Source organism: Camelina sativa, chromosome 19 (genome assembly GCF_030686135.1).
Source record: "Camelina sativa cultivar CO46 ecotype springtype chromosome 19, ASM3068613v1".
Taxonomy (NCBI): domain Eukaryota; kingdom Viridiplantae; phylum Streptophyta; class Magnoliopsida; order Brassicales; family Brassicaceae; genus Camelina; species Camelina sativa.
In genome coordinates this window covers 19,161,419-19,187,077 of record NC_141898.1, presented here as the reverse complement: position 1 = coordinate 19,187,077, position 25,659 = coordinate 19,161,419, and the positions used below count along the sequence as shown (strand labels likewise).

Below are 25,659 nucleotides of genomic sequence, written 5' to 3'. Positions count from 1 at the left end.
TAAATATTTATAATATTTTAAATTTTCTATGGGAGTATTTATACTATTTTAAAACATTCTATAAAGTTCAAATCTATGCTAAATAAAAGTTTAACCTTTTAAAAATTTCATTGATTATAATATTTTAAACTTTTTAGAGTAAAATATTAATGATACTTAAACTTTTGATAGAGTTTAAATATTTATAATATTTTAAAATTTATATGGGGGTATTTATAATATTCTTCAACATTCTATAAAGTTCAAATCTATGCTAAATAAAAGTTTAACCTTTTAAAAATTTTATTAATTATAATATTTTAAACTTTTTAGAGTAAAATATTAATGATACTTAAACTTTTGATAGAGTTTAAATATTTATAATATTTTAAAATTTATATGGGGGTATTTATAATATTCTTAAACATTCTATAAAGTTAAAATATTTATCATATTTTTGAAACTTTTAAAAGTTTCAATATTTATAATATTTTAAAATTTATAAAAATTTAAAAATAATAATATTTAGAAACTTTTAAAAGTGTTTATTTGCTCAAATAAAACATCAGATTAAACTGAATAAAACTTTTAAATTTTGGACGCCTGATAAATCAAGTTTTCCTGTTCATTCGTAGTTGGAAGCATATTAGTCTTATTTATAACGGTTCGGTTCTTAATCAATGTTTAAAACTTTTTTATTCGATGTGGGACATTGTACATGTCTTTTATTTTTATAAATTTAACTTTTTCTTTTTTGTAAAAAGACTTAATAATATAGAAAACTACTATATTTTCAAAAATGTTAATAAGTGAGATGTCTAATCCCTATTGGTTGTTTAAAATACTACGTGGTTAAGCAAAAAATGTTAATTAGTGACATGTTGAATCCCTATTGGCTCATTAAAATCATATGTGGACAGCCTTAGGAACTTATAGCTCCTCCTTTTATTTAGTATAGATTTAATTATTGAAAATATGTTTTTTTTAATTGGATTAATTATAAAAACTATAGTTAATACAATGTTAAGATAAAAAAATGCACTGATAAATAAAAATAGAGCAAAGTCAAGTCTAGGATTACTTATAAATGTTTACATTTAAATCGGGTAAAATTAATTATATAAATAGTCTAACTAATCCTAATGTATGTTCTGTTTATTTTCTTTACCTTTTGTGGAAAATATATTAATATAGTTTGAATTTGTGGTGTACTTTTATTGTAGTTTTTACAAATTTAATCCCATAATTGTTATATAGTGTTTTTTTTTGTCTTGTTAGAAAAGTTATTATTTGTCAAACTACATAGACATATTTTTACTTTAATATGGTTTTGTATGATATTTTAATACTATTATACTTATGTTGAATCATATGGATTAAGTTAATTGTCAAAGTAATATTTAAGTTGTAGATGATTAATTAGTTTTTACTTATTTTAAACTATAAGATAAACTTTCCATTGATTTTTACTATGCCGCGGGGTTATTTTTTATTTTGTTTTTCTTTATAGCTACTGTAGTGTTTAGTTTTGTATGTTGTTTGTAATGTAAAATCACTTTTATTTTTTTAAGGATGTTTATGTGTGTTTTTTTTTCTTATTATGTGTTGTTCTTTATTTTTATTCTAATTTTTTGTAATGGAATTGTAGAGTATAATGTTTTCTTTTTCTTGTTTTAGGATGTATTGGAGGTCCATTTTATTAGTTTTGTTGTTTCGTTATTATTTTTACTTAATTTTGGCTGTTGATTTTTTTATTTAATGACATATACTGTGTGTGTTTTTATTGATTTTTTTTTATATAATTATTGGTAGAATTGCTTAATTGGATTGTCTATGTAACATAAAATAGGTACTTGGATTTGGAAGGACTGTTTTCTTTCTTGTTTTTACATACTTTCACTGTTGTTTATGAAATGTGATTTAAAAATGACAATAATTGTTTTAAGAAATTTAAACAGTCCCTCCTCATAAAGCTAAGGAGCACAAATCATTGTTAGAAAGTAAGCATACTTGAAATATACAACAAAAACAAACAAAGATTCATAAGAAAATGAGTAAATAATTGAGAAGAAAGATCTTAGGGAAAAGAAAGCTGAAGACATTCCAAAAGTAAATGAAAAAGATCAACAATGAATTAAGCTTCTCTTCTCGTTTCTCTACTTCTTCCTCTTTTCAATTATATTCTTCTTCTCACAAGTCCTTTTCTTCCACACCAGCAAATACGGTGAAACCACATATTCACCGGTAGGAGAACCAGTTAGTAAGTTAAAAAGTTTGGAATGCCACTGTGCACACTATATAAATATACACCAAGAGTACATACCATGAGCTTTGGCGTCACTGTTGAATAGTTCCTTAATGAGCACTGTTTTCACAACACCAGCACCGTCAGAACGTCCAATCTCTCCTCCTCTTTGATAAGGAGAAAGGATAAACAACCTGTTAGAGAAATTAAAGCGACAAGCTGTTAGAATCAATTGTCATGACAGGTCCATAGAAAGTAAGACATTGTTCAAGCATGGCAGTCACAGAACTCAACATTAACCTTTCATAGCAACAATAATTTCGTCTACAGTGATTAGCACACATCCTCATATTAACAAAAGAAAAAAAAAAAAAAAAAAAAAAGATATCCACACCCATTCATTCTCTAAAAAGCAAGAATATGTTAACTTTGAAAAGAACCCAACTCCAATCATCCATCTCAAAACCATAACAAGACTGATTTCACCAGACTTATCTAGAATTCTGAAATTGAAATTGATAGATTATATACTATATGCTTGAAATTAAAACTGATACAAAAGGCTTCAGCTGAGAGAAGGAGGAAACAAACCTCCTTATCGCCATAAATATCAAAGTACTGCTTTTGAATAACATGACTAAAGTAGAGGAAGACATTGTAGATCATATACGAAGAGTGCTTTGTCAAATTCAACATCACGAAGTCGAAGTTCAATCCAACCATCCGATGATGAGAAAGCCAGTCTAAAAGAATCATTAATTTCAATTTCGATTTGAACTCAACCATCCGATGATGAGAAAGCCACTCTAAAAGAATTCGGTCCCTGTTCACATCCATTTCTCGAAGCTCAAACCCTCCCCAATCGACACCTTTAGATCATCCTCCACCCGACTCATTGAGTTTTTGTGCAAAAACCTCTCAGAAATCTTCAAATCCCCAGGCTCCGGATATGAACCTAGGGTTTGAGGTGACAATGAACCATGCCCTGAACTATTACTTTTTTAGCATCTTCTTCTGAGTATTTGCCTCCCCTGATGAATACAAACAAAAAAATAAGAGATCGGTCGACGGATAAGAGAAGAGGAAATCGATTAATAGCAAGAAGAATAAGAAATCGATTGATAGCAAGAGAAGAATCAAAATAAATTGATACATCATCGAGCAGCGAAGAGAAAAAATATTTTGAGTCACGAACCAAATATTGTGCTTACCTGTATTAATTGTTTTAATTTAATTGGGTATTCATTTTAATTGATGTGTCAATCTCCGTTTTCGTACAAAATCTGAGGTGTCATGCTCTGGTAAAAAACATCCAAGTTTTATTATATTGATCAACTAATATATCCACTAGGAAAACAACATAAGAAGAATATATATGTCTATAGAGATAATGTTTTTTTAAAAAAATAATAAAGAAACATATTGTTGGATAAATAGGTTTTTCCGTTTTTGACAGAAAAAAAATAAACACATGAACGAGGCATCTGTTAGTACCGCGATCCGTCAGTTTGGATAATAGATTTGGGCCCAAGACAAATAGGCTGGATGAACCGAAGTACAAAAAGAGCAGCCCATTAAGCTGAAGCAGGAGAAGTGAAGTAAAAGCATAATTGCGAGCTAAGGTGCACCGGAGCTCGGAGAGCGTTCAAATTATCGAATTAAATTACATTAATGGAGTGTGAGATTTATGCCTCTGATTGATTCAGCATTAACTGTAATAGCACTATAAATAAGAGAGGAGAGAGATGTAGTATGGGGGATCGAAAACTATCATTTTGGCAATAAGAATTTACTTTCACCTTGCAAATTACATTTAGTCTCTATTTTAGCTCGGAACTAGAACGGTGATTAGCATCCCCGCTCAGAATTCACTCTGGAACGAAGGCTAAAGCTTTTCTTCTCACATTTAGCGCTAGAAGGAGGGGGTCCATCACCTGTACTCTCGCTAGTTCCGACTCTACCTATGATCCCAAACCAAACAAGCACCTTCATGGCTAACGAATCCTCCAACCAGGTAACCATGGATACAATCCAGAAACTTTTCAAGGATTTGGCCGAAAAGTTAGACCGTCAGCAAACAGCCTCTGCTGCTTCGTCTGAACGCTTCGACAGCCTAGAGGGGCAGATCTCTACTCGCTTGGAGACGATCACAAGTTTCGTCGCTGATCTTTCCACCTCTCACCGTGTGTATGCCGATCGGGTAGATCTCCTTTCTTCCGAGCAAAATCCGCGGCGACGTGCTTTAGATTTCACTGGCATCATTCCGCCATTCGCCTTGCCGCCGGCAACGGCAACAGCGACTCCGGGGAATACCTTCCCACCTCATACAGTCTCTCAACCATCATCACCATTTATCGATGACAGGCACACCCCGGTTCAAATCGAAGTCGCTGGATCCTCCGAAGTTCCAGTTCGGATCCCTCCCCCAGTGGGAGGAAACCTCCGAGAGAACTTTACTCCGGGTTTTTCTTCCAACCCCGAGTTTCATAGAATGTAGAGCGAGATCCGAGACATGCGATCTCTGATGCACAATGCAACCACTTCGGCACCGGACATCTCCCCAGTAATCGAAGAGTCAAAGCGAACTCCTTTCTCTGAACAGGTAGCCCGAGTTCGCGTCAAGGACACCAGAAAAATAAATTCTCGAGCTACGAAGGGAAAGAGGACCCGACAACTCACCTCAAAACTTTCTTGATGACGGCTAGCCGCGTGGACCTCGAGCCGCACGAAGCGGACGCCGGATACTGTAAATTGTTCGCAGAGACGTTTTGCGGGCCAGCTCTACTCTGGTTCGCATCCTTGGCAGCTGGCTCCATTAACAACTTCACGGAGCTATCAACTTCATTTCTCAAACAGTACTCTAGCTTGATTGAAACAGCACTAACGGACGCCCAACTCTGGAACTTGAACCAAACCGCCGGAGAATCACTCCGCTCATACATCACTAAATTCAAAGAAATTCAAGTCCAGATTCCAGGGCTTTCGGATTCAACCGCCTTGGCCGCACTGAAAAATAGCCTTTGGCATGAGTCCCGCTTCCGTGAAGAGCTAACGGTAAATCAACTCGCTACCATCCAAGACGCATTACATCGGGCTTCGAACTGGATAGTTGCAGAGGAAGAGAGGGCAGCCGCAGCTCAAAAGCATAAAGTAGCTACCAAACCTCGATTCAAAGTGCCCGCCAAAAATACTCCTCCATCCACTCCGAAGCCCGGACCAAGAACTTTTGCCGTGGACAAGTCTCCACAAAAAGGTTTCCCAAGAAATTCATCATCCAAACCACCATTCTCACCGCGCTCCAAGAGCATGGTGCTCCCAAGTAATAAGTGGGTCCGGGACGAAAATGCGTTCTGCGAGCTACATAAAACAAACAGACATTCAACCCGGGACTGCAAAAAGCTGATGCATCTCCTTGCAGAAAAATTTGTGTCTGGAGAAATGCCAGACGTTACTATCAGTGAGCTCGATCAGAAATCACCATTCGAGTCTGATGAGGAAGCTCCACCACAGAAGAAACCAAAGCAAACTGACGGTGATGCAGCTCCCAAGAAAAGAATAGATGTCATTATGGGAGGATCACACCTCTTCCGAAACTCCGTCACGACAATAAAAGACCATCAGCGGAAGCTCACGAGTCTGCAGCCTAAGCGAATCAAAGTCACTGCGAACGATCTACCCAAAGTCACCTTCTCGGAGAAAGAAACCGAGGAACTAAGTACTCCGCATGACGATGCACTTGTCATATCATTGGATGTTGCAAATCACGAAGTATGCCGAATCCTGATAGGTATTGGGAGTTCGGTGGATTTAATATTCCTAGAAACGATTACTAGAATGGGCATCAGAAGAGAACATATTGTAGGACCACCTTCTCTACAAGTCTCATTTACGAGTGAGACATCGATGTCATTGGGGACAATTACATTACCAGTTTCTACTCAAGGCGTAGTGAAAATGGTGGAATTCACGGTCTTTGACTGACCTGCAGCCTACAATGCTATAATGGGAACACCTTCGCTTTTTCAGATGAAGGTCATAGCCTCTACGTACCATCAGTGCGTTAAATTCCCAATCCAACAAGGATTTTGGAAATTTTAGGAAGCCAAAGGATGGCTAGAAGTTGCTATATGGCGAGTCACAAACTTTTGGTTCAATAGCAACCACATCTCGAGGTCACTAAGAAACCAGTTCGGAAGTAGCTTAAAGGTGACCTCACTGAGTCTGTTTTTACTAATGATAAGTTTTCAGACCAGGAAATCAAGATCGGAGCCGGACTTGGGAGCGAGCTCCGAGCCAATTTGATCTCCTTTCTGAAGGAGAACATTTCCACATTCGCGTGGTCCGTTGATGAAATGCCCGGGAGCAGTTCGGAGGTCATTTTACACTAGCTGAATGTAGATCCGACGTTTAGGCCGGTAAAGCAGAAGCGAAGGAAACTCGGTCCTGAGAAAGCTGAGATCGTTAAGAAAGAGGTAGATCGTTTACTGAATGCAGGTCAAATCCGTGAAGTAAAGTACCCAGAATGGCCTGCAAACACGGTGGTTGTAAAGAAGAAGAATGAAAAGTCACGGGTTTGCGTTGACTTTACCGATCTGAACAGGGCATGTCCCAAGGACAGTTTCCCATTTCCACACATCGACAGGCTAGTCGAGTCAACCTCGGGACACGAACTAATGTCCTTCATGGACACTTTCTCTGGTTACATCCAAATCCTCATGAATCCTGAAGATCAAGAAAAGACTGCATTTGTTACGGACCGCGGGACTTATTGCTACAAAGTGATGCCATTTGGATTGAAAAACGCCAAAGCAACCTACCAGCGTCTTATGAATCGGATGTTCGAGGAGCAGCTCGGAAAAACCATGGAAGTCTATATTGACGATATGCTGGTGAAATCCATGGAAGCTAGTTCGCACCTGGCGGACTTGAAAGTTTGTTTCGACATCCTGAACCAGTTCGGGATGAAGCTTAACCCTACAAAGTGCACTTTCGCGGTCCCATCCGGGGAATTTTTAGGTTACATCGTCATAGAGTGGGGAATTGAAGCTAACCCGAGACCAATCAACGCCTTCTTATCCATAGGTTCCCCGAGGACATTACGAGAAGTACAGCATCTCACCGGACGGATCGCAGCTCTTAATTGTTTCATCTCCAGGTCAACGGACAAGTGCCTCCCATTCTTCCAGCTATTAAAAAAGGGGGGGGGGGGGGGGAAATGTCGTGTGGGATGCGAAGTGCGAGGAAGCGTGTACTGAGCTGAAAGCATACCTATCTCAACCTCCGGTCTTGGCGAAGCCTGAATTAGGTGAACCACTTTTCCTCTATGTAGCTGTCTCGGACAGCGCAGTGAGTGGAGTATTAGTTCGCGAAGAAAGGAGGGGAGCAGAGGCCGATTTTCTATGTCAGTAAGTCATTTACAGGGGCAGAATCCAGGTATCCTATGATGGAGAAGCTGGCCCTAGCAGTAGTTACTTCGGCAAGAAAACTACGGTCTTACTTTCAATCTTATTCGATCGTAATCCTAACGACACAACCACTTCGGACGGTACTACGTATTCCGAGCCAGTCTCAGTGATTAGCGAAATGGTCGGTGGAGCTTAGTGAATATGACATCGAATTCCAAACTCAAACTTGTGCTAAGGCCCAAGTGCTGGCAGATTTTCTTATAGAACTCCCTCTCGCCAGTTCAGTAGAAGATAACATTGAGGTCCCATGGACGTTGCACGTAGACGGTGCATCTTCCAGGACAGGTGCAAGGGTTGGGGTTCGCCTCACTTCCCCTACAGGCGAAGTGTTTGAGCAGTCGTTTTGCCTAGCATTCAGTGCATCAAACAACAAAGCTGAATATGAGTCTTTTCTCGCTGGCTTACGCCTCGCAGTAGGGATCGGTGAACGAAAGCTCCGGGCTTTTTGTGATTCGCAGCTGGTCACTAACCAGTTTCTGGGCGAATATGAGACAAAAGATGGACGCATGGAAGCTTACCTAGCAGCAACCCGTGAGTTGGCAACTAAGTTTGACGATTTCGAGGTCACTAAGATCCCACGAACTGAAAACTCCGCTGCAGACGCCTTAGCAGCGCTAGCCTCGACTTCGGACCTCGCAACTGCGAGAATTATCCGAGTGGAAGTCATCGAATTTCGAAGTATACATTTAGAGAGTTCGCATGCGATAACCCGGGCAATGAAGAAAAAGTTAGCTGCCAAAGAAGTGGTTCGCAAGACGATTTCTGACCCCCCACCACGGGTAGACTCGGCTCCCATCATGCCTACTCCGGACATTATTCGCTCTCCTACGGTCGAACAAGACTCCATCCCAATTCCGGACATTTCTAGCCCACCTACCACCGACCGAGCCGTTCTCCTGTACACACCTTCGAGCAATACGAACACCAACAATTGGGGGGGGGGGCAGGAGACTTGCGGAGCCCGATCTGGGCTTACTTGGAAAAAGGAGAACTCCCAGCTGATAAGTGGGCAGCTAGGAAACTCAAAGTTGTCAGTGCACGATATTGCATCTACAGCGGAATTGTAACATCCCCATTTTTAATTATTGGGCTATTTGAAGTTTTAGCCCATTAATAGCCCAAGTTAACCAAAGTTAAAACGACAAAGGGTTTATGGTGTAAGTGTGGATGCACTTATATCGCCGTCCTTGTTTTGTCGAGAGAAGAGAGTTTGTGAACCCTAATCCTAAGTCTCTCTCAACGTCGTAGTTCACCATTATCACCGTCTTTCTCATGTTGTTGTCATTGCCATCGTTGAGAAGGAGAGCAAGAGGTCACGGGGATTTGTTGTTCATCAGCAACCCATCGTGAATCACCGGAGTTTGAAACCATGTGTTAACCACTGTCAGTGGAGAAGTCAGCCGCTGTCTCCGTAACAGCCATAGCCATTGTCGAGGCCGTTAAGGGTAAGGAAGCCCTAGTGTTCTTTTGTAACTTGCGCATGAAGTAAATGATGTTGTCTAATGATCTGTTGTTGTTGTTTGATTGTGAATCATGAGAACTGAACACCAACGTGAGCTTGAGCCACTTTGGATCCCTGTTGCCGAGCAGACTCCGTTGCTTGAATCGTGGAGCAAACTCGTCCGAGTGTATGAGAAAGGTAAACGGTGAAGCTTACTCTTGTCGTTGTTGTGTTGTTATTAAACCGGATCTCAACCAGAGTAAACCAAGAATTCTAAGTTTCGTAATTGACGTCTTGAACCGAAGTTTCAATACGTGAGTTGATTTGTGTTGGTGTGGGCACGTGTATAAGTTGAACGGCGGTGTAATGGATAGTGTGCTGTAATTGGTTATTGATTAAACTAAGTTGTATGATTGTGGTGATGAATTGTGATTATTGAACTGAATCATGGTCTCGTGGAATTATTAAATTATTTGATTTTGGTTTGGTTTAATTACTAAGCTAGATCTAATTAATTAACTGGAATGTTACCCATTCAATTTAAATAGGGATTTTGGGATGGATTAATTGATTATAGTCATCTAAACCGCTGCAGATCGAGGATCGTTGCTGAAGCTGGTTTTTGTTGTTGCATTTTCTAAACCAAGTATTAAATTCAATGGCTAAGGGGTGGTATTTCCGGATAATAGTAACCTCTTTCTTTATGTACTCTTCGATAGTTGCTGAGTATAGACTCAAGAATTGTTTGTTGATTGAAAGTGTTTGTGTGGATTTGTGTGCATGGTAAAATAGGTTGTTAGTAATATGATATATGTGAAGCACATTAGCTACATAATCTGATGTTATGAATTAACTTATATATTTTTATTATAAATATAACTATGAACATACATGAGAATGAGATGAGATGAGAAAGGAAAAGATACTTGAGGATGTTGGACTGTAATGGACCGACGGGTTCATTGCAGGTCATAAACCGCTGACGAGCAGGGAAGAATCGAGCTATTGGCCGTGGTCTTCTAAGAAAGAGGGTTTGGGAGCCAGAAAAAGTGTTAATGGCCAAACCTATAAGGAACGTAAAACTTCTAAAATAATATAAAGAAAACAGAAATGTTTTAGTGTGGTAGTTGCCACAAAAGTATATAAAATAAAATCGAAGTTATTGATGAAAAAAAAGATGTTTGCTTGTTTGTTTTATTGATAAACATTTTGAATCTATGCTAAGTAATAATTGTTGATTATATTTGGAACATTATAACTGTATATCCAGTGGACAGAGTTTGATCTCCTCACTAAGTAAATTTGTTTACTCACCCCTTTTTCCCTTTTTTCCCAGGTTAGTAAGTCTCAAGATTTGCATGTTGAAGTTTGTTCATTGGTGAATTTTAAAGAAAGAAACGTTTTTGGCAAGATCGGATGGATTACATGTTGTCCCGTCTTTTGAGACGGTACGGGTGTTACAGGAATACTCCTACACCGAAGTGTAGTTGGTCCTTATCTAACGTGTGTCGCTGGTGAAGAGCCTGCGGCATTAATGCGAGTTGTTCATGATGGTCCCAATGGAAATCACTCCGGAGGGCGGACTTTGGCCTTCAAAATCAAGAGACAAGGGTATTTCTGGCCTACTATGGTTGCCGACTGCGAGGAATACTCCCAAACCTGTGAGAAGTGTCAAAAGCATGCTCCGTCAATCCATCAGCCAACCGAACTCCTGTCTTTGGTGTCTGCACCTTACCCGTTCATGAGGTGGTCTCTGGACATCATTGGCCCTTTACATCGAGGACCGGGAGGAATTCAGTACGTGCTGGCTCTTACCGATTATTTCTCCAAATGGGTGGAAGCAGCGGCCTATGCAAAAGTGACAAGTGAAGAAGTAGAACAGTTCATGTTGAAAAGCATAATCTACCGGTACGATGTTCCTAATGAAATCGTCACGGACAATGGCCCGCAATTCATCTCCTTGCAATTCAAAGGCTTCTGCGCGAAATGGAAAATACGACTCAGCAAGTCAACTCCTCGTTACCCGCAAGGTAATGGGCTAGCCGAAGCAATGAACAAAGTCATATTAGCTAACTTGAAGAAATGGCTCGACTCTCACAAAGGACGCTGGCCGGACGGATTGCAAGGCGTACTTTGGGCAATCCGAACAACACCTCGCCGGGCTACTAATGAAACACCTTTTTCCTTAGTATACGGAGTCGACGCTATAGTCCCAGCTGCCATAGAAGTACCCGGAGTTTGTTCCACGATAAATCCACTTTGGGCTACGGAGAATGAGGAATTTCTACATGATACCCTCGATATCATAAACGAGCATCGGGATCAAGCCTTAGTTCGGATGCAAAATTACCAGAACGCCGTTGCCCGCTATTATAACTCCAAGATCCAAAGCAGGCCTTTGGCAGTCGGCGATCTAGTCCTTCAGAAGGTCTACGAAAACATCGAAGAGAACAATGCAGGAAAATTGGGAATCAATTGGGAAGGGCCATATAAGATCACCTGCGTTAAGAAAAGAAAAACAGGCGAGCTTGTTTAAGAATCAGCATGAATTACACGGTGTAAAAAACAAAACAAAAAAAAAACGAAACGCTTACCTCGGGGAGAGTGACGCTGTTACTTTGGGGGGAGATTTTTGGAGGAGCCTCCGGACTCCTTAGACTAAAGAGGATCTCCGGATTTCTTCTCGGAGAGAGGCACACCATCCCTCGAACTGGACCTGCTTTGTTCGTCTCCAGAGGAGCCGATTCAGGCTCGAACTTTCTCACGGGAAGAAGTAAGAGTTTCAGGCTCCTTCCTCTTCCTCGATTGCTCAGTCTGCTGCGGGTTGTCGTCAGCTCGGTTGCATGCGATAACCGGAGTAGGGGCACCACTCTCTATGGGTTCGTCAGCCGAATCCGAGATAACAATCAGAGTGGGATCAGCGGATCCTGAGGTCGGTTCAATGCTGGGCTCCCGAGCAGGAGTCGCGGTAGCTTTAGAGGCTGAGGGTGGAGCGTCAGCCGACTTAGACGCAGAAGAGTCAGTGTTTCTAGCCAGGATGCGGGCCTTGCCCTTTGCCAGGGAGTTGGACATGAGCCTTTTCGCCTCCTTCTCGGCATTCTCCATGTTTCTCCTGAAAGCTCTCTCTTCTCTGTAAGCCATGGTGGAAGTATCGAAAAAATGAGGTTCGGTGGAGGAAACGTAGGAACAGCTCCTAAGTCGAACTCCGGAATCTCTGATTCGTTCGCACGAAAACGAGTCCCAAGCGATCTGACCTTTGCAGAGTCGGGAGAAGTATTCGGCGAAGGTGGGAGAGAGCTGACCACGCTCGAAGTGAGCTGGAAAACAAATAACAAAGTGGTCAAGAACGGAAAAGAGAGGGAAGAAAATCTAATACCATACAGAGTACTCTACGCTACCGATTTTCGAAGTCCAGTTCGGCATGAACAAGCGCACACGAGGCCCGAAGGTGAGTTCATTCACAAGAAAAAAGAAAAAAAAAGAGAGCGATAGCAGGAAAGTGATAAGTGAACTACCTTTATACGCCAGATTGAGGGAAAGAAATGATTACCTAGGGAAGCGAAAGGTTCCAGTTTGTTTATTTCTCTCTCTTATAGCGTGTTGAGAAGCGTAGTGGGTCCCGAGGCTTGTTCGAGAAGGCAAATCCCATCATTATCACAATCAAATCATGGGATACAAGAGATATTCAGTTTCCCGAAGCGGTTCATCGAAAGCCAAAAGTCTCACGAACTAAAGAGTTCGGGAGACTTGGGGGGGGGAACTGTTGGTACCCGCGTTCCGTCAGTTTGGATAATGGATCTGGGCCCAAGACAATTAGGCTGGATGGGCCCGATTTACAAAAAGGGCGGCCCATTAAGCTGAAGCAGGAGAAGCGAAGTGAAAGCATAATTGCGAGCTAAGGTGCACCGGAGCTCGGAGGGCGTTCAAATTATCGAATTAAATTACATTAACTGAGTACGAGATTTATGCCTCTAATATATTCAGCATTAACTGTAATAGCACTATAAATAAGAGAGGAGAGAGATGTTGTATGGGGGATTGAAAACTATCATTTTGGCAATAAGAATTTACTTTCACCTTGCAAATTACATTTAGTCTCTCTTTTAGCTCGGAACTAGAACGGTGATTAGCATCCCCGCTCAGAATTCACTCCGGAACGAAGGCTAAAGCTTCTGTTCTCACAGCATCAGTTTTAGATATCACATAACTCTTCTAAAATGGGTTTCGCGTATTTTAGTTCGAACCGAGTTCGTATGGTGCAACGACGATCGAATCAACCCAATATACCATATGTAACGCTAGTAGCCTAGTCCATACATCATCTAAGTCGACATGCAACAACGAGTACTCACATATTCTATACCGTGCATGCATGATGATATCACTTAATTAAAGCACACAAATTCATTTACGTTCGTATTGTTTACCATATTGAGAAATTGACCCTAACAAATTTTATCATAAACTACATATATAGTCTACATTTATTAGATTACTATAAAAAAAGTACATAGTCTACATTTATTAGATTACTATAAAAAAAACACCCAAGAAATCGTTAATCTGTTCATAGTTACATTAAAAATATATGATGACTTGTATATACTCCTCAAAACTTGGAAATAACAGAAAAAAATTGGAGAAAGATGCGGAGGTCCAATTGTGAGAGAGACGAACACCTTCCCTTCCCTTCCACCATCGCTATTTTATTAGCCTATCTTATTACGCCACGTGTTATCTCTCCCTAACTGAAAATATTCTCTCATTTCCCTCTTAAACCGTAAAACAACATTTTTTTTTTCATTTTTGGTCTCTCTCTCCCCCCCCCTCTCTCTTGTTCTTCATCTTCATCTTCTTCCTCTCGTCACTTTTTTTTTTTTTTTAATAATTTCTCTCTGTGTTGTGTTCATGCCCGACGCGAAATTGAGCCACCTCGTCTCTGTTTCAGGTGAAATCGTCGTTGCTATTTCTCCGCTTTTTTTTTTTGTTAATCTCCATGTTTATCCTTCGATTACACTCACGATTCGTTTTTTTTTTTAATCTTCAGGGAAGGGGATCTAGAAGCTCTTCGCATCTAAACGTGAGTTCGTTTTTTTTTTTTTTGACGCACGATTCAGCTTCCGTGAGATTTTTGTTTTTGGAAATGAGATGTGAAACATTGAATCGATGTTTCGCATGAGCGCCTGATTTTGATTTTTTTTTTTGTGCGTGTGTTCGTCGTCGTTACTGATTTTTAAGGTCCTTTTTTGTTTGTTCCGTACGATTTCCGATTTGTGTGTCCGTGAAATTGTTTATCGGAATTTGATATCTCGCTTCCCGTGTTCGTCTTCTTCTGAATTAAATCCTTCGTATCTATTTGTTGTTCATTGAGAATCTCGGTATCATTTGTGATTCAATGTTTCTTAACAGGGAGAGAGATGGCGCAGAGTAGTACATCTCATGACTCTGGCCCTCAGGGGCTTATGAGGCGGCCATCTCGTAGTGCTGCCACAACAGTGTCGATTGAAGTTTTTGATCATGAGGTGGTTCCGGCCTCCCTTGGTACCATTGCACCTATTCTACGAGTTGCTGCAGAGATTGAACATGAGCGCCCCCGTGTTGCCTATCTCTGTATGATTTTTGCGTCTCCTTATTTGTTTTGCTTCTAGGATAAAGCTGAACTACTTCAATTTATGTCCCTGATCACTTTAATTTCCATGTGTTCGTGTGAAGGTCGATTTTATGCTTTCGAGAAAGCTCATAGGTTGGATGCAAGCTCTAGTGGAAGAGGTGTGAGGCAATTCAAGACACTTCTCTTTCAAAGATTAGAAAGGGTAATCATCTCTTACTATTCCGTTTTTTTTTTCTCGCACAGAAAATAGCAATTCATAAGAGCCTTTAAATCAGGCTTTTAATCATCTAAACCCCCACACATAGATAGCCAGTGTTAATATGATCCCATCTATAGTTTTCTTGATGTTCTGTGTAGTAGTTTTCACAAAGGATGTTTTCAAATTCCAGTTTAAAAGGTCATCATCTCAGACCTTCACCTTATGATACAATCTGCTACTAGACAAGTCTCTTTATTCACAAGATTTACTTTTCAAATTACTCCTAAACTGGGGCTCCAGAGTTGCATTTGTTTTACACCTTGAGAATATCCATTTGAAATGATACGGATAATGACATTTTCTTCTAGCATCAGTAGATATAGTAACAATTTTTTTGTGACGCAGGACAATGCTTCAAGTCTTGCTTCTAGGGTGAAGAAAACTGATGGGCGGGAAGTTGAGAGCTTCTATCAACAATATTATGAGCACTATGTCAGGGCACTTGATGAAGGAGATCAAGCAGACAGGTAAAGATACAATCCTGTGTTTTCCAAACTTATCATGTGTTGGGCTTTGCAGAGAAATAATATAATGCTCTTTTTCTGACGGATTTTCTGAACCATCATCTTGCAGAGCTCAGCTTGGTAAAGCATACCAGACAGCCGGAGTGCTCTTTGAAGTGCTCATGGCAGTTAACAAGAGCGAGAAAGTTGAAGCAGTAGCTCCTGAGGTTTGTGTCCAAATTAAATTTCTTCAAAGCAATCAGGACAGCTATAAAAGATTCCTTAATGATTAGCTAACCAAGATGGGAGTTTAAAACGTTTCCATATGTGTTTCTGCGTAGATCATTGCAGCTGCTAGAGATGTCCAAGAAAAAAATGAAATTTACGCACCGTACAACATTCTTCCACTAGATTCTGCTGGAGCTTCACAGTCCGTTATGCAGCTTGAGGAGGTATATACAATTTGAATTATTCTTCCCATTCTTAAATGTAATGGCCGCTAAATTTTGATATCTGCCTTCTTATACCTCTAACGCTGGTTGATGACTAGGTCAAAGCCGCTGTAGCTGCCTTGGGGAACACTCGCGGATTGAACTGGCCATCTGGATTTGAGCAGCACCGAAAGAAAACCGGAAATCTGGATCTTCTTGACTGGTTAAGAGCTATGTTCGGATTTCAGGCAAGTCGGTGATCTGAAAAGAGTGACAAGAAGATATAATGTTAAAGGCATAAAAACACTGAGACATATTTCTTACTTTCTTTATCTTTTTGATTTTCACAGAGAGACAATGTCAGAAATCAGAGGGAACATTTGGTTTGTTTACTTGCTGATAATCACATAAGGTTGACTCCTAAGCCAGAACCTCTAAACAAGGTACTCTTGATAGTTCCACTCTTTGAGAGCCAACGACACTATAGGAGTGAGTAGAGTGGGTAATTAAGAGCTTTGGGTACAGTCTGATAAAAGTTCATCGACCTTGTGAACAACACCATAGACCTGGTTTATTCATTTATCAAGAAGTTTGTTATCCAGGGCCCTTAAACAGAATTATCCTAAGCAGATAGAAAAACAAAGCATTATCTCAATATTTCATCAATTCAGTATATCTCTATACTATTCATCTATTAAGCACGTTTCATTTCTTTCAACTAACTAATCTGTATATTCAGCTCGATGACAGAGCCGTTGATGCCGTAATGACAAAGCTCTTTAAGAACTACAAGAACTGGTGCAAATTTTTAGGACGTAAACACAGTTTAAGGTAGCTGGAAAAATTTTGTTTTCTAAATGGCTTGGATGGGAAATGTTTTCAAATGATTGATTTATCAAAATTCACTCTGTTTTTTTATGCAAAGGCTTCCTCAAGCTGCTCAAGATATACAACAGAGGAAGATACTATATATGGGCTTGTATCTTCTCATCTGGGGTGAAGCTGCAAATATTCGCTTCATGCCAGAGTGCTTGTGCTATATTTTCCACAATGTCAGTAACTTATTCAGATTCTCTTCATTTACTTTTTTCCCCATTTTTTCCTTTTATTTTTGGACGTAAAAAAACAACTATATCTCTTGGTTATGCTCAGATGGCTTATGAACTCCATGGTCTCTTGGCTGGAAATGTCAGCATCGTTACTGGAGAAAATATTAAGCCTTCTTACGGTGGAGATGATGAGGCATTTCTACGGAAGGTCATTACACCAATCTACCGTGTAGTTCAAAAGGTACATGTTTGAATGACAAGTCATTTTAAGAATCCTGACATTGTATACACGGTAGCTAACTTTTTATGAATTAGGAAGCAAATAAGAATGCGAACGGCAAGGCTGCTCACTCAGATTGGTCCAACTATGATGATCTGAACGAATATTTTTGGTATTTTTGACCTCAAGTCTGTAAAATTGAAGGTTTAGTTGGTGAGGGCACCTTTTATATATAATTTGTGCATTACTGTTATATAGGAGTCCTGATTGCTTCTCTCTGGGCTGGCCAATGCGTGATGATGGAGATCTTTTCAAATCAACCCGTGATATGACACAGGTAGTCTGTTGTAGTTTTCCTTCGCTGCTTCTCTTCCTCCCCCCCCCCCCCCCCCCCCCATTGATTTTAATCAGCATTTTTCTTGATAGGGAAAAAAGGGATCAATAAGAAAAGGGGGAAGGACAGGCAAATCAAATTTCACTGAAACTCGAACATTTTGGCACATATATCATAGTTTCGACAGACTGTGGACATTCTATCTATTAGCACTCCAGGTAAGCAATCTGGCCAAGCTATAGTATGGTTCCTCGTAACATGAACTAGTCAAAAATGACATTTCTACTTCTCAATACAGGCAATGATCATTCTTGCATTTGAACGAGTAGAATTGAGGGAAATCTTACGGAAGGATGTTTTATATTCTCTCTCCAGTATCTTCATTACCGCGGCTTTTCTACGCTTCCTTCAAAGTATGTCACGTCAATGCTATATTATTTTCTAATTTCTATGGAGTTTCTTTGTGCTCATCATTTGGTTATGTTTCCTGAAAATAAAGGTTAACTTGATGTTTTGCTTCCATGTTAGGTGTCCTGGACGTTATCTTAAACTTTCCAGGTTTCCACAGGTGGAAATTTACTGATGTTTTGAGAAATATTCTCAAGATCATTGTCAGTCTCGCTTGGTGTGTTGTGTTACCCCTATGCTATGCCCAGTCTGTCTCTTTTGCTCCTGGCCAGCTGAAACAATGGCTATCATTTCTTCCACAAGTTAAAGGCGTTCCTCCGCTTTATATCATGGCTGTAGCATTGTACTTACTTCCAAATGTACTGGCAGCTATCATGTTCATTTTTCCAATGCTTCGACGCTGGATCGAGAATTCAGACTGGCATATATTTAGATTGCTCTTGTGGTGGTCACAGGTATGAAGGCTGGATGTTATACATTCCCTGTCTTCTAGTCCTGCATGATAATTCCATTCCCAGTTTATCTAGTCAGCAAAACCCTTAGGAACGTTAACAGACCTCTGAATCGGATAGTTGAGATTATCTGCCACTGAGGATCAATATTCTTGTATTGCTTGTTAGTTATATGTATATGCAAGTCGAGAGGAAAGTTTGCGTGTTTATTGGCTATATCAATGATTAAATAAGTTTTTGATTATGGCTTATGCTCAGGGGGATATCTTACATGTTGTTTGAATATACCATTTACTGATGTGCATGTCCTATGTTTTCCTTTTCAGCCAAGAATTTATGTTGGAAGAGGGATGCATGAAAGTCAAATTGCACTCATAAAGTGAGTTTATGGAGTCAAACATATTCTACTGAAGAATTGATCGCATATAATGAAATTTATATCAATGCTCTGCTTATACAATTGTTTTTGCTAATCTGTTTCTTGAAATTTCTAGGTATACGATTTTCTGGCTGTTGCTTTTCTGTTGCAAATTTGCATTCAGTTACTTTCTACAGGTTTGAAACTGCATAACAGTTATGTGATGTGACCTGATGTCGAACTATCATAATCGTTCTCACCTTTAATACCGCTCTTTGTGTCTTCTCCCAGGTGAAACTTTTGGTGAAGCCAACTAACGCAATTATGAGCATTCGCCATGTAAAATACAAATGGCATGAGTTTTTCCCCAATGGTAATTTTTCTACTTATACTCTTAGTTTGGAACTATAATTTTCGACTTTGCTGTTAGTATTTCGGCTAAGATAAATGTTTCGACTCGCCATGCAGCTGAGCACAACTATGGAGCAGTGGTGTCGCTCTGGTTACCAGTTATTCTGGTATATTTTTCTTAACCACACATCTAAATGAACGAGATTTTGGTCAGGTATAAGTAGAATGATTGGTGTCTCATATTCCTTAATTTTTGCTCAGGTTTATTTTATGGACACCCAAATTTGGTATGCTATATTCTCCACAATATGTGGTGGTGTCATTGGGGCCTTTGATCGTTTGGGAGAGGTAGTATATTCTGGATTCATTCTACTCCACTTCTCTTACCCTTGTTGTGTTACTAAAACGACATTAAGGTTTCCACATGGCGTTTGATGATATCAAATAGCGTTTGAGATGCTTCTTTTACATTGTTCACATGTGTTTCTACTCAGTCGATTAACATTCTTGCATTATATCTTCTTATAACATTTAGTTAGTATTCAATCTTCTAATTCCTCAATGTTATTGTTTTAGTGTAATCCAAATGGTTCAATAAACTAGTATCTCTTGTAAATAGTTGATATGTAGTTCTCCAAAGGTAGCTATGATGGATGATCCTCTATAAGAAGTGCTTTTGACATTCATTCGAATGAATATCTCCTTAATTAATTAGATGTCACAGACGCAACTGTGGAAATTGATGCATTGTCCTGCATAAAAATATTTGAACACATAAGCTCATTTCTGTTTGCCTTCCAGATACGAACACTTGGAATGCTAAGGTCAAGGTTTCAATCATTACCTGGAGCATTTAATACGTATCTTGTTCCTTCTGATAAAACAAGGAGAAGAGGGTTTTCCTTGTCAAAAAGATTTGCAGAGGTTACAGAAGATTGATGCTCTTTTGTATCTACAAAGTGATCGTTGAAAGAATGTTGTCAACATCTACTAAATTATATTTCTGTGCAGGTCACTGCTGCAAGAAGAACTGAAGCGGCAAAATTTTCCCAACTCTGGAATGAAATAATTTGCAGCTTCCGTGAGGAAGATCTAATCAGTGACAGGTAACAACTTAGGTATTATAGTTATACTGCCTTCTTCATGAATCCCAATTTCTCCGTGTCTTAAACCAACTGTTGGTCCAGGGAGATGGATCTGTTGCTTGTTCCATACACTTCAGACCCTAGTTTGAAACTAATTCAGTGGCCACCGTTTTTGCTTGCAAGCAAGGTTTGTGATCTTCTTCTTTTTTTGCCATCACAAATACCTTTTCTACTTCTACTTATTGCTAAAATTCTCATCTTGTTACAGATACCGATAGCATTGGATATGGCAGCTCAATTTCGAACAAAAGATTCTGACCTCTGGAAGCGCATATGCGCAGACGAATACATGAAATGTGCTGTCATTGAATGCTACGAATCATTCAAACATGTCTTGCACACCTTGGTAATTGGGGAGAATGAGAAAAGGTATTTCAATAGAATGAGACATGTGTTAGATTCTAATAAGTACGGTCAACATTCCTCTGTTTGATAATACAATAGTTTCTTCACCTTTCACAATATATGTGCTTCAACCTGCAATTTCAGTCCCTCTATTGAGTTCTAGACTTCATTTAAATGATACTAAGAAAAGATATAATACCACAGGATTATTGGTATCATCATCAAAGAGGTGGAGAGCAACATATCAAAGAATTCCTTCCTTTCGAATTTCAGAATGGCGCCTTTACCTGCTCTTTGTAGTAAATTTGTCGAGCTTGTCGGAATATTGGTAAGTGAACCACATCCTTGCTTAATCATTGGTATTGATTTAAGACTGTTCGTGGGAGTGGATACTTTTTATGCCAGAGACGGTGCAATCCCCTAGTTTAGGTCTGATACTATTCTAAGCCAAGTTGGCTGCCACTTTCAGTATGAATTCATGTTTTGAGGGAAATGATAATACTTGCGAGCTGTTATTGTTATATCTGGGAAACTATATAATTATTTGTAACTTATGATGTTGCAGAAAAATGCGGACCCATCCAAAAGAGACACAGTGGTGCTGTTGTTACAAGATATGTTGGAAGTAGTGACTCGAGATATGATGCAAAATGAAAACCGGTTAGTGGGCTATTTTTTTATAGTTAGAGAACTAGCTAGAATGTCGTTTTTAGTGCCTATGTGAATATGCATGCTATAGTACACACGTGCAAGAATAAACACGGGTGGCACCTTTCTCCAGTGAATTGGTAGAACTTGGGCATACTAACAAGGAATCCGGAAGGCAACTCTTTGCTGGTACTGACGCAAAACCTGCGATACTGTTTCCTCCAGTGGCAACAGCTCAATGGGATGAACAGGTAAAAGATCAAAAACTAAAATATAAGACTGGTCTGGTCCTTAGGAAAACTCTTCAATCTTTAGACCATTTACAACATTATGATTTAATTATTTGTTCTAGATAAGTCGTCTTCATTTACTATTGACGGTAAAAGAGTCTGCAATGGATGTTCCCACAAACCTTGAAGCGCAAAGAAGGATTGCCTTCTTCACAAATTCACTGTTTATGGATATGCCGCGAGCTCCTCGTGTCAGAAATATGCTCTCTTTCAGGTCCGTGCTCCGGCTATCAGTTATCACCATTTTTAACAGAACTTATGCTTCTTGAATGACACCATGTGCTATTTATATACACCATTTTCCTACTGCAGAGAGGAGCTTTTTCTTTTCACTAACCTTAGAGGTTTTTGTTTTGCATTTACAGTGTTCTGACTCCGTATTATAGTGAGGAAACCGTCTACTCTAAGAACGACCTGGAAATGGAGAATGAAGATGGTGTATCAGTTGTATACTATTTGCAGAAGATCTTTCCAGGTATGTCTTATTGATGACCCTTCCTGTTGTTGGGTTTAGTTACTTGTCAATGCGTTCAGTAATTTATTCCCCCCCGCCCATTTTCAGATGAGTGGACTAACTTCTTGGAGCGGCTTGGTTGTAAAGATGAAATTTATGTTTTGGAGAGTGAAGAAAATATATTGCAGCTTCGCCATTGGGTTTCTTTGAGGGGACAGACTTTGTTTAGGACAGGTAACTTATACCATCTACGTCTATTTATATACTGTTAGATGTTTTCATTTGCTTACACCTTTTTTTTTTATCCTGCAGTTAGAGGTATGATGTATTACAGGCGAGCATTGAAACTTCAGGCTTTTCTTGACATGGCTACTGAAACAGGTGAGGCGTGGTTACTTGACTTGTGTTGAACTAAAATCAGCTGCATAGGTTAAACGTTAAAGTGTTTTCAACTCACTGTATTATGTCATTCGTACATTCGACAACCAAATACTGCGCAATGTTGATCATTTGTGTGAAGTATTCGTAGTTCCATATCGAAGAAATGTTCAACATTCTGGTATAAGTACTTATAAAATATCTTGTGTCTACAGAAATATTAGCAGGATACAAAGCTATTTCAGAGCCAACTGAGGAGGACAAGAAAAGTCAGAGATCCTTGTACGCTCAGTTAGAGGCAGTTGCAGATATGAAATTCACTTATGTTGCTACCTGTCAGAACTATGGAAATCAGAAGCGAAGTGGAGACCGGAGAGCTACTGACATCCTGAACCTTATGGTTAAGTAAGTCCCTCCTCCATATTTGTTGCTGAATAGATTCCAGTATTGGTTGGTTCCTTGGTGAGTCTTATTTTCATATTCAATTCTGCAGCAATCCCGCTCTCCGTGTAGCATACATTGATGAGGTTGAGGAACGAGAAGGCGGAAAAGTGCAGAAAGTGTTCTACTCAGTGCTTATCAAGGCTGTTGATAATCTTGATCAGGTTTTTTATTATTTGAAATCTTAACAGATTGGCTATACACTATGTCCTATACGAGAACCCCCAGAATTCCAACTTTGTGTCTCTTACTTTACAAAGGAAATATATCGAATAAAATTACCTGGTCCAGCAAAAGTTGGAGAAGGGAAACCTGAAAATCAAAATCATGCCCTCATTTTTACAAGAGGAGAAGCTCTCCAGGCTATTGACATGAATCAGGTAAACCACATTCCCCCAACCGGCAGTTTCCACAATAAAATAATCTTTGTTGGATGAGTTTTACTTACCATAGTATATAATTAATAGGACCATTACTTGGAAGAAGCACTTAAAATGAGGAATCTGCTGGAAGAGTTCAATGAAGACCATGGAGTACGTGCACCCACTATTCTTGGTTTCAGAGAACATATTTTTACTGGCAGGTATTTTGGGAAATTTGATTATTATTACTTTGTTAGTTATAGAACTCCCTTCTTTTTGCTAGCTGATTTATATGTTTTTCACTTCGGCATGGTGTTCACAGTGTTTCTTCTTTAGCCTGGTTTATGTCAAACCAAGAAACAAGCTTTGTAACCATTGGTCAGCGGGTCCTGGCAAGTCCTCTCAAGTACGTCATGGTCTTCTTTTTTTTATTCTACACACATGATGAAGCTCATTTTTAACTAAAATTTAGTATCTGTTAAAACTGTGAACGAAGAGGATCATTTAACTCACACAGGCACCTTATGTTTCTGATTTCAGGGTCAGGTTTCACTATGGTCATCCTGATGTCTTTGATAGAATCTTCCACATCACTCGGGGTGGCATCAGCAAAGCATCACGGGGCATAAATCTTAGCGAGGACATCTTTGCTGGTTAGATTATGAACCTTACTTCTTGGAGGAAAGTATTGGCGTTGGTTCCTTCATCATTTACTTATGATTGACTCATGCATGTATGTAGGTTTCAACTCAACTCTGAGGCGTGGTAATGTAACTCATCATGAGTACATCCAAGTAGGGAAAGGAAGAGATGTCGGTTTGAACCAAATATCCCTCTTTGAAGCCAAGGTTGCCTGTGGCAACGGGGAGCAAACATTGAGTAGGGATCTCTACAGACTTGGGCATCGTTTTGATTTTTTCCGTATGATGTCTTGCTATTTCACAACAGTGGGCTTCTACATCAGCTCAGTGGTAACTTATGATCTCCAAATGTCAAAATAAGTTTATCATCAACTCGAATTTGCTTAAAACAAAAACTTAACAAGTAAATTATGTGTACTGCAGATTGTTGTTCTCACAGTATATGCATTCTTGTACGGAAGGCTTTATTTGTCACTGAGTGGAGTGGAAGAGGCAATAGTAAAGTTTGCAGCAGCGAAAGGAGATAGTTCCCTCAAGGCGGCCATGGCGTCACAGTCTGTAGTACAACTGGGTCTGCTGATGACACTACCAATGGTGATGGAGATTGGGCTGGAGAGAGGATTCAGAACTGCTTTGTCCGATATAATCGTAATGCAGCTTCAGTTAGCGCCTGTCTTCTTCACCTTCTCGCTTGGGACAAAGGTTCATTACTATGGTCGGACCATCCTACACGGGGGAGCAAAGTACAGAGCAACAGGGCGTGGGTTTGTGGTGAAGCACGAGAAGTTTGCAGAGAACTACAGAATGTATTCGAGAAGCCACTTTGTGAAAGGAATGGAGCTTATGGTGCTGCTGATATGTTACAGGCTTTACGGGAAAGCAGCAGAGGACTCGGTAGCATATGCGCTTGTAATGGGCTCAACATGGTTCCTGGTGGGTTCCTGGTTGTTTGCACCGTTCTTTTTCAACCCCTCGGGATTCGAGTGGCAGAAGATAGTTGATGACTGGGATGATTGGAACAAGTGGATAAGCAGCAGAGGAGGCATCGGAGTGCCAGCAAACAAGAGTTGGGAATCGTGGTGGGAAGAAGAGCAAGAGCATCTGCTTCACACTGGATTTTTTGGGAAGTTCTGGGAGATATTCCTCTCGCTGCGGTATTTCATCTATCAGTACGGTACCGTTTACCATTTGAACCTGACCAAGGAGAGCCGAATGGGAAAACAGCAGAGCATCATTGTGTATGGACTGTCTTGGCTGGTGATCGTGGCAGTGATGATTGTCCTAAAGATAGTGTCAATGGGGAGAAGGAAGTTCAGCGCCGATTTCCAGCTAATGTTCAGGCTTTTGAAGCTGTTTTTGTTCATCGGATCAGTCGTGATCGTGGGGATGCTGTTCCACTTCTTGAAGCTGACGGTTGGAGACATTATGCAGTCTCTGTTGGCGTTCTTACCTACGGGATGGGCTTTGCTACAGATATCACAAGTTGGAAGGCAACTGATGAAGGCAGTAGGGATGTGGGGATCCGTCAAGGCCTTGGCTAGAGGGTATGAGTACATCATGGGAGTTGTTATCTTCATGCCAGTCACCGTACTTGCGTGGTTCCCTTTCGTCTCTGAGTTCCAGACCAGGCTTCTCTTCAACCAAGCCTTTAGCCGTGGCCTCCAAATCCAACGTATTCTCGCCGGTGGTAAGAAACAGAAATGAGACTCGGTCTAACTTCTCTGATTCGCCTTTCCCTCATCACTCTATAGCAAGCTTACAACTCTTTTACCTCAATTTTTAGTTTTCTGTGTTTGTATAACAAAAAAGTTTCCCTCTGTTCTTAAGTAAAAACATATACATGTGTGTAAATCGTGAGAAACATACCGATAGATTTAAGTGCAAATTTTTTATTATCAATTGGTGTCAA

At 39.8% G+C, this 25,659-nt stretch overlaps 2 protein-coding genes and 1 long non-coding RNA gene across 6 annotated transcripts; 2 read left to right on the top strand and 1 right to left on the bottom strand.

Moving 5' to 3' along the window:
- Nucleotides 1-1,898: 1,898 nt before the first annotated feature.
- Nucleotides 1,899-3,442, bottom strand: LOC104766641 (uncharacterized). Of its 4 annotated transcripts, none has more exons than XR_015590538.1 (4): nucleotides 3,420-3,442; nucleotides 2,816-3,255; nucleotides 2,303-2,418; nucleotides 1,899-2,183 (listed from the first exon to the last, which is right to left on the bottom strand). It is a non-coding gene; the product is annotated as an uncharacterized LOC104766641 (long non-coding RNA). The 4 variants fall into 4 exon arrangements; XR_015590536.1 differs by having other exon boundaries at nucleotides 1,899-2,178; XR_015590537.1 differs by having other exon boundaries at nucleotides 3,378-3,429.
- Nucleotides 3,443-4,244: 802 nt separating this feature from the next.
- Nucleotides 4,245-8,756, top strand: LOC147920801 (uncharacterized). Its single transcript, XM_087501233.1, has 6 exons — nucleotides 4,245-4,686; nucleotides 4,827-6,193; nucleotides 6,323-6,430; nucleotides 6,613-7,329; nucleotides 7,658-7,810; nucleotides 7,866-8,756. Exons 1-6 carry the CDS (start codon nucleotides 4,245-4,247, stop codon nucleotides 8,754-8,756), a joined length of 3,678 nt encoding a protein of 1,225 aa, XP_087357359.1.
- Nucleotides 8,757-13,900: 5,144 nt separating this feature from the next.
- Nucleotides 13,901-25,649, top strand: LOC104767950 (callose synthase 5-like). Its single transcript, XM_087502217.1, has 41 exons — nucleotides 13,901-14,078; nucleotides 14,178-14,210; nucleotides 14,540-14,740; nucleotides 14,843-14,943; nucleotides 15,346-15,467; nucleotides 15,574-15,670; nucleotides 15,785-15,895; nucleotides 15,994-16,122; nucleotides 16,225-16,317; nucleotides 16,614-16,705; nucleotides 16,800-16,926; nucleotides 17,027-17,164; nucleotides 17,239-17,315; nucleotides 17,402-17,480; nucleotides 17,570-17,695; nucleotides 17,776-17,890; nucleotides 18,006-18,340; nucleotides 18,664-18,716; nucleotides 18,832-18,892; nucleotides 18,987-19,068; nucleotides 19,164-19,213; nucleotides 19,308-19,394; nucleotides 19,848-19,970; nucleotides 20,058-20,152; nucleotides 20,234-20,318; nucleotides 20,400-20,560; nucleotides 20,741-20,864; nucleotides 21,102-21,196; nucleotides 21,318-21,435; nucleotides 21,537-21,688; nucleotides 21,840-21,949; nucleotides 22,037-22,162; nucleotides 22,241-22,309; nucleotides 22,522-22,711; nucleotides 22,800-22,911; nucleotides 23,008-23,127; nucleotides 23,215-23,330; nucleotides 23,432-23,515; nucleotides 23,650-23,762; nucleotides 23,851-24,080; nucleotides 24,174-25,649. Exons 3-41 carry the CDS (start codon nucleotides 14,548-14,550, stop codon nucleotides 25,452-25,454), a joined length of 5,772 nt encoding a protein of 1,923 aa, XP_087358343.1. The 5' UTR covers nucleotides 13,901-14,078; nucleotides 14,178-14,210; nucleotides 14,540-14,547; the 3' UTR covers nucleotides 25,455-25,649.
- Nucleotides 25,650-25,659: the final 10 nt, after the last annotated feature.